The sequence below is a fragment of the Jaculus jaculus genome, chromosome 10, assembly GCF_020740685.1.
Source record: "Jaculus jaculus isolate mJacJac1 chromosome 10, mJacJac1.mat.Y.cur, whole genome shotgun sequence".
NCBI classification, from domain to species: Eukaryota; Metazoa; Chordata; class Mammalia; order Rodentia; family Dipodidae; genus Jaculus; species Jaculus jaculus.
This window is the reverse complement of record NC_059111.1, coordinates 1,044,223-1,058,899: the sequence shown is the minus strand read 5'-3', so window position 1 is coordinate 1,058,899 and position 14,677 is coordinate 1,044,223. Positions and strand designations below refer to the sequence as shown.

Genomic DNA, 14,677 nt, shown 5'->3' with positions numbered 1-14,677 from the left:
TAGGTAGGCAAGCACTCTGCCAACTAAGCTGCATCCCTAGCTCCATTGTTCCATTTTATGTATTTATTTTAGAGAGAGTGAGAGAAAGAAAGAGTTGACGCACCAGGCTGTCAGCCACTGCAGTCAATCTCCAGACACTTGCACTATCTAGTGGGTATGTGCAACCTTGTGTTTGCTTCACCTTTATGCATCTGGCTTTCGTGGGATCTAGAGAGTTGAACATGGGTACTTAGGCTTCTCAGGCAAGTGCCTTAACTGCTAAGCCATCTCTCCAGGCCTCTTTTTTTTTTTTTGGTGTTTCGAGGTAGGGTCTCACTTTAGCTCAGGCTGACCTGGAATTCTCTATGTAGTCTCAGGGTGACCATGAACTCACGGTGATCCTCCTACCTCTGCCTCCCGAGTGCTGGGATTAAAGGCATGCGCCACCATGCCTGGCCTCAGCCCTTATTTTTTAAAAAAAAGTGTGTGTGTGTGTGTGTGTGTGTGTGTGTGTGTGTGTATTCTTTTTGTGTGGGTGCACATGTGGAGGCCAGAGGCCAGCATCAGGTGTCTTTCCCCAATCTCTTTCAACCTCATTTTTCTGAGAAAAAGGCCTTCTGATATGGCTAGACCAGTTAGTCAGCAAGCCCCAGGGATTTCCTGTCTCTGCTGCCCCGGCATTGGGATTGCAGTTGCATACTGCCACCCCTGACATGTTTGCGTGGGTATTGGAGGTCTGAATCTAGTCGTCATTCTTACATGGAAAGCACTTCACCCGCTGAGCCATCTCCCTAGCCCCTCCTCATTTCTGTGTATCCTAGAGGAATGGTTCATCAGAAGACAAACGAGAAACGCCGTCTGTCTCAATCCAAGCCCCTACAAGCTCACATTCAGCTCACTTCCAAGTTTTCTTTTATTTCCTGATGCTTAATTTTTTTTGTAATTCTTCAATGCATGCAAGTTTTGGCAGGTAGAAACAGGATGGAGTGGGTTGAAAGTGAATTTGTGTGGGAAGGGAAAGTGCAGCGAGAAAAAGTAATTAATAGTTTGGACATGTTGAAATCTACACTATGTAAGGAGAGCCCTGTTTTATTTGGTGAGGCATCTTGCCCTTTAAGAGCAACATTGATAAGCTATGCTTATCCTAATACCAAGTCAGCAGTGGTATGGTTAGGAAGTTCCAAAATAAAATATTAATTAGAATATGCTTCCAACTCTGAATTGAAAAACTGTCAGAATTTTTTTAATTCCATGGGTTTTGACTTTTTTTATTTGCATGAATGCATGCATGTATGTGTGGGTGAGTGTGTAGGCATTTAGGGATTCTGGCTGCTGCAAACGAATGCCCATCCTGCTTTGTATGGGTGGCTGGGGAGTGAAACACAAGCCAGCAGGCTTCACAAGCAAATGCTTCTGACCACTGAGCCATATCGCTCAAGCTTCTAACGTTTTTCTTCAATATGTCTTGTGAGGAGTGGATCTATAAGATCTTTAAGGTGGTGTTTGTGGCATTAAACAATGCAGCGTTTCTGGGAAAGCCACAGTATGGTAATTGAATGCTGATATAGCATTTCATAGTGCAGCAAGAGTTTTTACAATTGGGGTTTTCTTTTCATTGTTGGTGTGAGTGTGTGTGTGTACTCATAAGTGGATGTGGCCACTCTCATGGGTAGATTCTGTCCAGACTTACTTCTGCATCCTGTTCCAGGCTTGTGCTAGACATAGGGACAGTTAGACATATGCCACCAGGCAGCAGAGTACACAGTGTGGCCTAGATAAGAATTTTTACAATGTCAGCTTTTCTTGTGAGTGAAACGTGGTAGGCAAAAACTAGCTGGCTCCCAGTGAGCTAGCAATATAAACTTATGTTTATCCAAAGTATGTCTGTGAGCATCAGTCTGTCTGCTTGTTAGGACAGTAGCTGCACTCTGCTGCCTGCCCTGCCCACCTTTCCCAACCAAGAGAATTCTGTACTGTCCTTTGGAAAGATGAGGCAGTCTTGTTGATCCTGTGGTAAATATATACACAAGCACTTTGAAAACTGTAGGTTCTTAAACCCAAGAGAGAGATGCTGTTTCCTCTTTGGTCTTAGAATCAAGTGTTGTTAGACCTGTTAGTGAAGATTAGAGACCCCTAGGGCTGCTTCCCTCTGTAGAGCCAGAGGCCTTCTTACACAGGGAGGCTAGAGCCTGGCCCTTGGTGATAGACTGACTGTGTCATTGTCCTTCCAGTGCACCAAGTGGCTGAGCGGGTGGAGGCCTTGGGCCAGTTTGTCATGAAGACCAGAAGGACCCTCAAAGGCCATGGGAATAAAGTCCTGTGCATGGACTGGTGCAAAGATAAGCGGAGGATTGTGAGTTCTTCACAGGTATGTTGCACTGGGCCCCCAGATACATGACCTGGACACAGCTCTGACTTTGTAAGGAGGGAGGAAGAGCAGTTGTTTACACAGGTGCCTTTCTGGTCTGCATGGCATTGCTTATTCTCCAGAGGGCATGAGTTAACATAAAGGGTTTTCTTGCTGGCCTGGGGATGTGTGTTAGAGGTAGAGCCCTTGCCTAGCATGGATAAAGTTCTGGGTTTGATCTCCAGCACTGGGGGAGAGGAGCTCAGTCAGCCAGTAAAGTGATTGCCTGACAAGCATGAGGATCTGAGTTCAATTCCTGGTCCCCACACTCTGGGCACCGTGGGTGGTGGTGCTCGCTTCTAATCCCAGGGCCAGGAAGGTGGAGATGGGTGATCCCTGGAGCTCACTGGCCAACAGGTAACTAATGGGTGAGCACCAGGCCAGTGAGAGGCTTTCTCCAAGCAAGCGGAGCTGGGGTGACGCCCAGCGCCCTCTCCCTCCTCCCGCATGCACAGTGTGTGCTTGCACCCCATCCCAAAACACACACACAGAAATTCTTGCACACTAGAGAACTTCACTGGGTAGATTTGGAATCGATAACAACTGGAACATTGTAAACAGCTTTTCACTTATTTGATGATCATTTAAAATCATTTCTTCCTGAGTGTGTTACAAGATCTTATTTGAGAATAAATCTATTTTTAAGTCTTTTTTTCCCTCTCATGTTGATGACATAAGTGATTGAAATTCCACTGATGTCTTTCTTTCAATTTAATGACCAATTCTTATTGTACATAATAATAAATTTGATATAATTGTTTGGAAAATAGAATTTATTTTGTAAAGCTTCCACAGTTTGTTTTTACATCTTATAAATTTGTTATCTTATAGCTGGGCATGGTGGCACACACACGCCTTTAATCCCAGCACTTGGGAGGCAGACGTAAGAGGATCACCTGAGTTCAAGGCCAGCCTGGGACTACAGAATGAGTCTCTACTTAGACTCTGCCTCAAATAAAACAAAAAATTATTATCTATTGATACTGTGTGTGTGTGTGTGTGTGTGTGTGTGTGTGTATGTGTGTGTGTGTGTATGTATGTATGTATGTATGTATGTATGTATGTAAAGAAGTAAGTATTACCCCAAAATTGGGGTTGGGAATTTACCACTAATCTAGCAAGTACAAAGGCCTGGGTTCAGTCCTTAACACTGAAAAACAGTTACCTCAGAATTTATCATCCTGGCGTGATAAGCATGCATTATCTCACAGGGTTTTTGAGCATCAAGCAGCAGGTACTATTCTGACTTAACCATGAGGTTGATGTGCAGGTGTGGCTATACTGACAGCTGCACCAGAGTATAGACACTCCCAGCATGTCTCACTCACATGCTGTTGGCTGGAGGCTTCTATCCTGCGGCAGGTGGACCTTTCTGTTGACTTAACAAGCATGGCGTACTTGTCACCCCAGCACTTGGAGAGCACAGGTAGGAGAGTCAGGAGGGGCTTCTTGTTTGTTTCTTGTTTCAGTTTTTCGAGGTAGGGTCTTACTTGAACCCAGACTGACCAGGAATTCACTAGGTAGTCTCAAGCTGACCTCAAACTCACAGCAGTCCTTCTGCCTCAGCCTCCAGAGTGCTGGGATTAAAGGTGGGCACCACCACACCCAGCTTGGGAGTTCTTTTTTATTTGTTTGTTTGGGTTTGTTGTTACTGTTACTGTTTTCAAGGTAGGGTCTCACTCTAGCCCAGGCTCAGCTGGAACTCACTCTAGTCCTAGGCTGGTTTTTTGAAACAAAAGTCTCCCTCTGAGGCCCAAACTGGCCTCAAACTTGTGATCCTTCTGCCTCAGTCTCTGGAGTGCTAAAATAAGAGATGTGTCACCATATCTATTTTATTCTTTTTAAACATTTATTTCTAGTTTCTTTTTCCAAATGTTTACTTTTGTAAAATAGTTGTCAAAATACACACTTTGCTCCCTAGGTATTTTGACTTGTACTTCCTTATAGGTATTCTGAATGTGGGGTTTTCTCTCACTGGTATACCACTTTCATGAGAGGGAGGGAGGGGCACTTATGGACACGCCTCATGTATTCTGCTCTGCTGCAAAGAGGTAGAGAGAGATGTGCGTGGAAGTGTGAGGAGGAGGCTGATCAGCACAGAACAGTCTGGAACAGACCTTGACTCACCGGCACCTTCTCCCTTAAAAGGCAGGAGATTAGTCATGCTGACAAGCGGGATAGGATCTGGGGGTGGAGAAACATTCTCTCCAGGTGTGTAGGCGCCTGGCACGTAAATCTGCTCTTGGTGGGAACCACGTTTCTTTTCATGAGCCTCCTGAGTGCACAGTTAGTGGGTGGTGGGGACAGGCTGGCAGCAGCATGGAGAAGGCTGCTGGTGCGGGCAGCCCGCTGAGCCGACGCCCTGTCCGGGAATGTGGGCCACAGGCATGGGAGACCCCAGGTACAGACTCAGAGCCCCTGCTGCTGTTTTGCACAAAAGGTTCACCTAAGCCACACATTGTTTGGCTGTTTTGTCAGAAATTAGACCAGAAGCCAGGCGTGGTGGCGCATGCCGTTAATCTCAGCACTCGGGAGGCCAAGGTAGGAGGATTACTATGAGTTCAAGGCCACCCTGAGACTACATAGTGAATTCCAAATCAGCCTGAGCTAGAGTGAGACCCTACCTGGAAAAAACAAAAAACAAAAAACAAAAAAAAAAAAAAACTGTTTGAGAATCTTGAAGGCCACAGACTAAAAACTTTGACCTCAGCAACACAAAATATTAATCCATACTTTTTCCATTGGGTAATGTGAAGGCAAAGACTTATCACTTTAAAATGAAACCTTGTTTCCACCTTAAGGGGTATTTTCCAGCTTGATCTCCCTACCACTTTCACAAACTTTGGCTCCAATGGCTTGTATGATTAAAAGATTAAACCTAGGGCTGGAGAGATGGTTTAGCGGTTAAGGCACTTGCCTGCAAAGCCAAAGGACCTTGATTTGATTCCCTAGTACCCATGTGTGTAAGCCAAATGCACAAGGGGCCGCATGCATCTGGAGTTCTTTTGCAGTGCCTGGAGGCCCTGACATGCCCATTCTCTATCTTGCTGTCTCTGCCTCTTTCCCTCTCTCAAATAAAAATAAAAAATAAAATATTTAAAAATTAAATTCAAATTAAAAAATAAAAGATTAAATGTAGGCAGGGCCTTGTGGTGCACACCTACAACCCCAGCATTCAGGAGATTGAAACAGGAAGATCAGGAGTTCAAGGCCAGCTTCTACTACAGAGCAAGTTCCAGCCTGGGCTACATGAGACCCTGCCTCAAAAGAGAGAGAGAGAGAGAGAGAAAGATGGGCTGGAAAAATGGCTTATCAGTATAGCACTTGCCTGCCAAGCCTAAAGACCCAGGTTCAATTCCCTAGGACCCACATAAGCCAGATGCACAAGGTGGTGCCTGTGTCTGGAGTTTGGTTGCAGTGGCTGGAGGCCCTGGTGCACCCATTCATTCATTCTCTCTCTCTCTCTCTCAAAGAAATAAAATACTTTTAAAAAGTTAAAAGAGAGAGAATTTGTGGTAAGGCAAGTGTGAGCATTTTGTTAGTAAAATTATAGGTTAAAAAAAGAGAAGCCACGGGAAAGTGTGGGGGTGGGGAGGGAGGGAATTACCATGGGATATATTTTATAATCATGGAAAATGTTAATAAAAATTAAAAAAAAAAAAAAGAGAAGCCAGGTGTGGTGGTGCATGCCTTTAATCCCAGCACTTGGGAGGCAGAGGTAGGAGGATCAATGTAAGTTCAAGGCCACCCTGAGACTACCGAGTAAATTTCAGGTCAGCCTGGGCTAGAGTGAGACCCTACTTCATAAAACCAAAAAAAAAAAAAAAATAGGAGAGAGAAAGAGGTCAGGGGGATGGACTGGAGAGAGATGGCTTAGTGGTTAAGGCACTTGCCTGCAAAGCCTAAGGACTCAGGTTTGACCCTCCAGATTCCATGTAAGCCAGAGGCACAAAGGTGAGGCAAGTGCAAGGTTGCACATGCCCACTAGGTGGCACAAGCATCTGAAGTTGAAATGCAGTGGCTGAGGCCCTGGTGCACCAATTGTCTTTCTCTCTCAAATAATAATAAAAATTATTTTTTAAAAAACAGAGAAATTGAGCCTGCCATGCAAGCTGCAGATACCATTCCTGAGGCTGTGCTGAAGGGAGTTGGTTTGCTCACTCTCTAAGTAGCTGGGTGTCTTATCAGCTCACCTCTGGAGGGGTCACACTACTGCTAGAAGGCACTGTACTCGTATGCCACACCCCAGCAGTGTGGCTGCACTTAAAGTGACAATGGCTGTCTTGTTTGTGGCCTGGCCAGCCTTGGACTAACCCTGACAGAATTATTCTTTGTTCACTGAGCAACTGGCCATGGGGGCCTCCATTGCCATAGGTGCACAGTACACATGGTTCTCAGTGAAAAATGTCAGAGTAGAGCATTTTGACATCTGAGATGCTGATCTCAGGCCTGCAGAGCTCTGCCTGCAGCTGACTGCAGCAGAAAAGTGAACAGAGTTGAGGGAGCTATTCAGTGCTTCCAGGATCACGGATGCCAAGTGCGTGCATGCATTGCAGACAGTGTAAGAGAAAGAAACTACTTACTTTCCAGTACCTGGAGTTAATTGCTGGTTTATGGTCCTCCTGGGTAATTTTTTTTCACATTTAGAGTGTAGCAGTGAATGCTGGCAACTATGTGAGCTTTGCTTTCTACAGTCGCCCGTAGACAGAACATGTAGAGCCGAGAACTGAGCCTTTATCACTTGGGTAGATCAGCCCCTCCTCCCTTAGCAGCCCTTCTGTGGTGGGTGGTCTTGACTAGGCAGGACTTCAGCCAGCTCCCCACATTGCCCGTATGTACACCATGGTATGCGCACTGCTGAGCAGTTTTTGGTAGGGACACATTGCCGGTTGTTGACTTAAACTGTTTTCTCGTCTTGCTCTAGGATGGGAAGGTGATTGTATGGGATTCCTTCACCACGAACAAGGTGAGGCATCATTACTAGTCACATCACAGATCTCTGATTCCCAGCTAGTCCAGAGGTGCTCTGACCCAATTCCCCCTCAGGCCCCATGGGAATGGCCACCAGCCTGTCCAGATGGAAACCCCCACAGAGTCCAACCATGATCAGGCAGCTCAATTAGCCAGAGCAGCATTTATTCCTTGCCTCATAGAGGGCATTAACGCAAGGAAAATTTATCGCATCCACCTGCACCTGGAGGCCATGCTTATAAGAAAGGGGGTTCAGGTTGCCCTAGGCTGACAGCTGCCACTCCAGCTCACATCAAGGCAGCATGGTTGCAAAGGACAACAGGATTTCGGCAAGCAAGGTTAGCACCCGTGTTTCCCCACAGGCACACCGAAACTCAAGAGAAAGGCCTGGCTGTGCACTTGAAGCACCTAGTCCAGTGTCTGATTTCACAGGCAGAGAGTAAGGGCAGTGCAGACAGATAGGAGGTCTTGGTCTTGTTAGGAACAGCGTCTCCTCTGGCACTAAGGAGTGCGGACAGCTGTTTCTGAGTGAGGCTTCTGTTTGCTTAGCTGCAGGCTGGGCAGTGGAGACTGAGCCTTCCTGAAGGGCACAGAGCACAACACTGGACCAGTTAAGCTTGGGTCTTAATGGTTGCGTTCACAAGTTGTCTGTCATCTGTGCACACTCCTCAGGGTCACCTTCATCCTCCTGCCACCTCTTCACTTGCCCTGTGAGGAAGGGCTGCAGGACTGAGGGCAGAAACTCATGGGAATTCACCATAAGCAAAAGACCCAGCACCATGCAGAAGAACAAAGGGAATGTAACATTAACAAAGGGGTAAAATGTCACCATTCCTTGCTAGCTGAGGTTTGGTTGGTTCTGGGGAAGCTGAGTCCCCTTGTCAGAATAAAACCTACCACTTCTTTTTTGAACTGTGATATAATTCAGTAGGAACCCTGATGTTTTTGTTTTGTAAAACTTGAATATTGAGGCTTGTATACAAATGCCTGTCATTCACTCCAAATTGGTACATGCTGTGTTTCAGGAGCATGCGGTCACTATGCCCTGTACCTGGGTGATGGCATGTGCATATGCTCCATCAGGATGTGCCATTGCTTGTGGGTAAGGTTTTTTTATATACTTTTTTTTTTTATTTGTTTGGGAGGGGCAGATAGAGAATGGGCATGCCAGGGTTTTCAGCTGCTGGAAACAAACTCCAGACTCATGCACCGCCTTGTGGATCTGGCTTACATGGGTTCTGGGGAATCAAACCTGGGTCCTTTGGCTTTTCAGGCAAGTGATTAAGGCTAAGCCATCTCTCCAGCCCGTGGGTAAGTTTTTAGATGTCCTAGTAGCAATAAAATACTTGCATTGGCAGAGACAAGCAAACAAATACAGACTTCTAATTCTTGTTATTTTCTTGGTAAATAATGCCAACCATAAAACTCTGTTTCGTGATTCTATTACATCCTGATTAAGTAAGTTCAAACCTGTCCCCTGCATTCTCATGTGCCATTGGTGGGGCCTTAGATTGATGCTTAGACTTTAGAAATTGAGTTTGTATGTTTCAGAAGCACCTTAACCACTGAACTGTCTTATCTCTCCAGCCCCAAGCTGGAGTCTCTTACTTATCCCATTCTCCAGTCTCTGTTCCCCTTAGGACTGGGTGATAAGCACACCTTCCCACACATACCCATGTGCATGCATACCCACACACACGCAAACATATACACATACATTACAAAAATTCTGGTTTAAGCTGGGCATGGTGGTGCACGCCTTTAATCCCAGCAATGGGTAGGCAGAGGTAGGAGGATCGCCATGAGTTTGAGGCCACCCTGAGATTACATAGTGAATTCCAGGTCAGCCTTGGCTAGAGTGTGACCCTACCTCAAAAAAACAAAACAAAAAAAATTTCTGATTCAAGATTTTTCATGGGTAACAAAAAAATCAGTAGCATATATTCTAGTTTGAAAGGTGTTTAAAAGATCTAATAACTGAGTTCAAGGTGTGAACAAATTTTCATTGGCCTCTGGTTCCCAAGGATAATTGGGGGAGATTATGGAACATTCAGTAGATGATAATGGAACTTTTGTTAATTTTCTTCAGATGTGATAAAGGTGTAGCAGACACTATAAGAAAACATTTTTATTTTTAGAAGATGTGAGTTATTTGCAAATTGGTATATTTAGAAGTAAATGTCATATTTGCTGTCTACATTTAAATGTCTCAAAATTTGCTCCCACAAATAGGACAGGGTAAGTTTTTCATCAGGACTATCCATATTTGTTTTTCGTGAGTTTGTTTCAGCTTTACTGTAGATTTAGAAGTTTTCCAAGTAAAAGTCAGGGATGGGGACATATGTGAGACTACTATAGAAAAACATTTGCAAGTCTGTATGAAAGCGTGCCCTCACCTGCGTCAACTTTGATTCTCCTTCTTCTGTCCTAGCGGGCTGGATAACAAGTGCTCTGTGTACCCGTTGACATTTGACAAGAATGAGAACATGGCAGCCAAAAAGAAGTCTGTTGCCATGCACACCAACTACCTGTCCGCCTGCAGCTTCACGAACTCTGACATGCAGGTAAGCATGCGCTCTTGCTTCTCATTGGTTACTATTGTCGTTTTATTTTGTGTGTATGGGTAGAGTATTGTGAGTGTGATGTGTGTTGTGTGCACATGAGTGTACAAATATGCATGACCATGAGCAAGTGTGTGGAGGCCAGAGGAGAATACTGGTGACCTCTCATCTCCATATTTCTTTTTTAATTTCATTTATTTATTTATCTGAGAGTGAGAAAGAGTCAGAGAGAGAGAGAGAGAGAGAATGGGTGTGCCAGGGCCTCTAGCCACTGCCAACATACTCCAGATGCATAAGATAGAAACCTTGCGCATCTGGCTTACATGGGTCCTGGGGAATTGAACCTGGGTCCTTAAATTTTTCAGGCAAGCCCCTTAACCATTAAGCAGTCTCTCCAGCCCTCATCCCCATATTTCTTTCCTAGAGATGGGGGTCTGTCTATAGAACTTAGAACTAGTCACCCCTGCATACTATAGTTACAGATGCCCAGTATGGGCTCTGGGGAGTCAAACTTGGTGGTCTCCAGCCTGAGAGAACCTCACATTTAAGTGCCAAAATCTCTTAACCACTAGCAGTCTCCCCAGCCCTAATACTGTTTTTGGTTTATTTTTATTTACTTATTTGAGAGCGATAGAGAAAGAGGCAGAGAGAGAGAGAGAGAGAGAGAGAGAGAGAGAGAGAGAGAGAGAGAGAGAGAGGGGGAGAGGGAGAGAATGGGTACGCCAGGGCTTCCAGCCACTGTAGACAAATTCCAGATGCATGCGCCCCCTTGTGCATCTGGCTAATGTGGGTCCTGGGGAATCAAGCCTCAAACCAGGGTCCTTAGGCTTCACAGGCAAGCACTTAACCGCTAAGCCATCTCTCCAGCCCCCTAATACTGTTTTTAATAAAGTCAGAAGAAGAATAAAACCTGGGACCATTGATTGTTGTTAGAGTTGAGATAAACCACATGTGTTGAACATCCTCTTCTGACTAGCTAGGGGTCATAGAAGAGGTCAGGTGGCACTGATGTGTAAAACTTCACACAACTACTGAGCTTTGGGGTTGAACACTGTACATGTCACACTTTCCTCACTTTACATTTCTAGTTTAACAAATGCAAAAGCAAAATATTGGAGATGCGAAGCCCATGTCCTGCTTTGAAGAAACCACAGTGAGCGTAGTGCTCTAATGCTTGGACCCTGTGTTCTTTTGCAAGCGGTGAAGCTCCCTAAAAGTTGCTCTGGTCATGTGCATTCAGCAGTGCTTCCACCAAGGAAGCTAGCTGGCATCCAGCACTGTCACCAGATCTCCCTGGGCTCCAGGTGGAAAGCTTGGTCTCTGCCCTGGGGGCCTTGTCCCTGTGTTCTCTCCTCAACATCAGGAGCCACTTCCTCTTGGCTATGGCTCACTTGGCAGCTTGAAGCCCTGGTTCGGGTCCCCAGCATAAATCCGGAGTGGTGCCTACAGTCCCTGCACTCAGGAGGTAGAAGCAGGAGGGTCAGGAGCTCAGGGTCATCCTCTGCTTGCATAGGGGGAGAACATCATGGTATACACGAGGCAGTCTCAAAAAAATAAATAAATAGATAAATTAAGGGCTAGAAGGATGGCTTAGTGGTTAAGGTGTTTGCCTGCAAAACCAAAGGACCCAAGTTTGATTCCCCAGGATGTAAGACAGATGCACATGTGTCTGGAATTCGTTTGCAGTGGCTGCAGGCCCTGGCACAGTCATTCTGTCTTTCTGTGTGTGTCAAATAAATAATTTTGGGGGGCTGGAGAGTTTGCTTAGTGGTTAAGCACTTTCCTGTGAAGCCTAAGAACCCCGGTTCAAGGCTCGATTCCCCAGGACCTATGTTAGCCAGATGCACAAGGGGGTGCATGCATCTGAAGTTCGTTTCAAGTGTTGGGAGGCCCTGGCACGCTCATTCTCTCTCCCTCTCTCTCTCTCTCTCTCTCTCTCTCTGTTGCTCTCAAACAAATAAATAAATAAATAAATTTTTAAAAAATAAATAAATATATTTTTTTTCTTTTCGAGGTAGGATCTCATTCTAGCTCAGGGTAACCTGGAATGCACTATGTAATCTCAGGGTGCCCTCAAACTCACAGAGATCCTCCTACCTCTGCCTCCTGCGTGCTGGGATTAAAGGCATGTGCCACCATGCCCGGCATAAATAATAGTTAAAAATAAATAAAAGAGAAAGCGCCATCATCCATAGAGAACCTTAATCCTTCGGGACCCATGTCCTGCCTGGCTTTATCCCCACCCTGGCTCTCTGGAGCAGCCAGAAGAAGTTTGGGATAGACAGCTCTGCTCTCAGGATTTAACCCTAGGAGTCTCCTCCCAGTTGCTCAGGGCTCTGAAGGCACATAAGCCCCCTGCCCACTATCTTTCTCCCAACCCCAGGAAGGTATGCTCGCCAGAGCCCAAGACTCACAAATGCCTATGGTAATGAAAACTTTCACTCAAGCCCCACCCCTGGCCTTCCGAGACAACCTCAGCTGCTCTACACTATGGCTAGTCTGTGTAAATTCTTGGAGGCTACAGAGAGGCTGCTGGAGGGAGCTGTACTGGCCTTCATGGAAAGATCCTATCGCTTTGACCATTCTGCCAGAAGCTTGGCCTGTAGACAGAGGTCTTACGTTGAAGATAGCTTGCTTTCACTCTGTGTGGCCTAGACCGCCCCTGGAGCACCCTTTTCCCCTCTCTCCATCCGGCCTACGTTTACTCCCACAAGACCAGCCAAGATACTGCCCTGTGGGTTAGAGCCACCTTCTGAGCCCACCTGGGTCTTGGCACTTCTCCCAGGCTTGCAGTTGACCATTGGTGTTTTGTTTTGTTTGGGGGAGGGTAAGTTTGGTTGGCTGGTTTTGATTTTTAGAATCAGGGTCTTATTAGCCCATGCTGGCCTTGAATTCACTTTGTAATCAAGGATAACCTTGAGCTCCTGATTTCCTGCCTCCACCTCGCAAGGACTGGGATTATGTGGGTACATTGCCACCACATCTGGCTTTGATTATTGTCTTGTTTATTAGTGATGTCAGCTCCCATGCAGCTGGCAGAAGATTCACTAGAGCTGCTGTTGTAACGGAGAAGATGAACTGGACCAAATCTTATGCATCTCAAATGGGGAAATAAGGGAAGGATACTTCCAGGGTTTTAGGTATAGTCTGGGTGATTTTAAGATGGGTCTTCCAAGGCATGTGGGAACCTGGTTTATGACCTGATAGCTTTAGACCTGCAAGCTGAGAAAGCTAAGGGTCTTAACATGAGGCTGGGTGAGCCATGCTGTGGGTCTTGATAATGTAACTTGTCTGGTTGACTCAGTCTTTCTTCCAGAAGAAGGAATTTCCTAGAACAAGCAGAGGAGGAGTTCTCACTTGCTGTCGGTGTTGTATAACAGTAACAGGGAGGTGTGCTCAGTTCCGAAATAACTTGACAGAGACAGGGAATTATGTTGGTTTCATTCTCACTGCCAGTCCTATGCAAACCAAATTCCAGGAGAACAGAAATCAAGATGCAATCTTCCTGCAAAGCCTAATGCCTTAGTGGAGGCCCAGTGTCATCAGCACATAGTGCATGTATGTGGGGAGCCCCTGGGACAACACACTTCTCAGAGGAAAGCTGTGACAGGAGGGTGTCTGATAAAAGACTGCTGGGACCTTGCCATTCCATAGGCAGTCCAGTGACCTGTGGCAGCCTGGCCTGGGAGCTTAGGAGACAAGCAGGCTGTCAGGCCCCACCCAGACACTTGGCACCAGCAGGGAGCCCTGTGATTGTTATGCACACTAATGTCTGACAAGCATTCAGTGTCTGGCCTGCACAACAGTAGAAGCCATTGAAGGTTCTGTTTGACAAATGTTTATAGGACATTTCTCACATGTTAGGTGGATGTGCCAGCCTGTAAAACCACAGCAAGACCACTGGCACTGGTACTTAAGCTCTGGGGAAGATAATGCACCTCAACGCATGGCTCAAAGACTGTAGGGATGCCACATGTGGTCTTTGGCCTTCTCACCACAGGAAGGACTTGCCCGTGCTTGCAGCCATTTCAGAGAGGGAAGGAAGAGAAGGAGAGAGAGAGGAAGAGAGAGTGTGCATGTGTGTGTCCTGCTTTTCACAGTAGAAAGTTAAGCCTTTAGCTGATCTCCCCAACACTCTACCTGTCTTTTCCATTGAGCAGATCCTGACAGCCAGTGGTGATGGAACATGTGCTCTATGGGATGTGGAGAGTGGACAGCTGCTGCAGAGCTTCCATGGACATGGGGCTGATGTCCTCTGCTTGGACCTGGCCCCCTCAGAAACTGGAAACACCTTTGTGTCTGGGGTAAGGACCTGAGAACAGTCTCTAGGGTCCCTTACCCACTAGGGAGGCATATGTTGGCAGTTCTTGTTGCTTCTTGGGTCGTTTCTTCCCTGGAAAGGGCTGCAAGAAGTATCCCCAGCTTCAGCAGCAGTGCCAGTGTTAGCTCCCCTTCTTTTTGGCAAAGACATTCAGTGTGTAGAGGGACCTGGAGTATTCTATGAGAATGACTCAGTGGATCTGCTGCTCTGTATCTGACAGCCCTCATATAGAGAATCCGCATTAGCAGTAAGCCACAGGGCCTCCGAGCAGGCACAATGGCTGATGAGATGAAGCAGTGCTGAGACAGGCTCAGTGCGCAGGCCTGGGGACTATGAGCCTGTCCCATGCCAACTCTCACCCGCCTGTGCGTGCAGGACACAGAGAATCTGAAGGTTCTGAGTGGGCAGAGAAGGCTGCATAGCCCAGAGACACACTAG

The 14,677-nt window shown here is 46.3% G+C and overlaps 1 protein-coding gene across 1 annotated transcript in view; it reads left to right on the top strand.

Moving 5' to 3' along the window:
- Gnb5 (G protein subunit beta 5) overlaps positions 1–14,677 on the top strand; it is a 40,785-nt gene that overhangs the window by 15,570 nt on the left and 10,538 nt on the right. Inside the window, exons 2-6 of the mRNA XM_004662478.2 lie at positions 2,211–2,347; positions 7,311–7,352; positions 8,383–8,459; positions 9,789–9,921; positions 14,079–14,222. Of these exons, the coding sequence (XP_004662535.2) occupies positions 2,211–2,347; positions 7,311–7,352; positions 8,383–8,459; positions 9,789–9,921; positions 14,079–14,222 (533 nt within the window). The remainder of the gene's footprint in view (positions 1–2,210; positions 2,348–7,310; positions 7,353–8,382; positions 8,460–9,788; positions 9,922–14,078; positions 14,223–14,677) is intronic.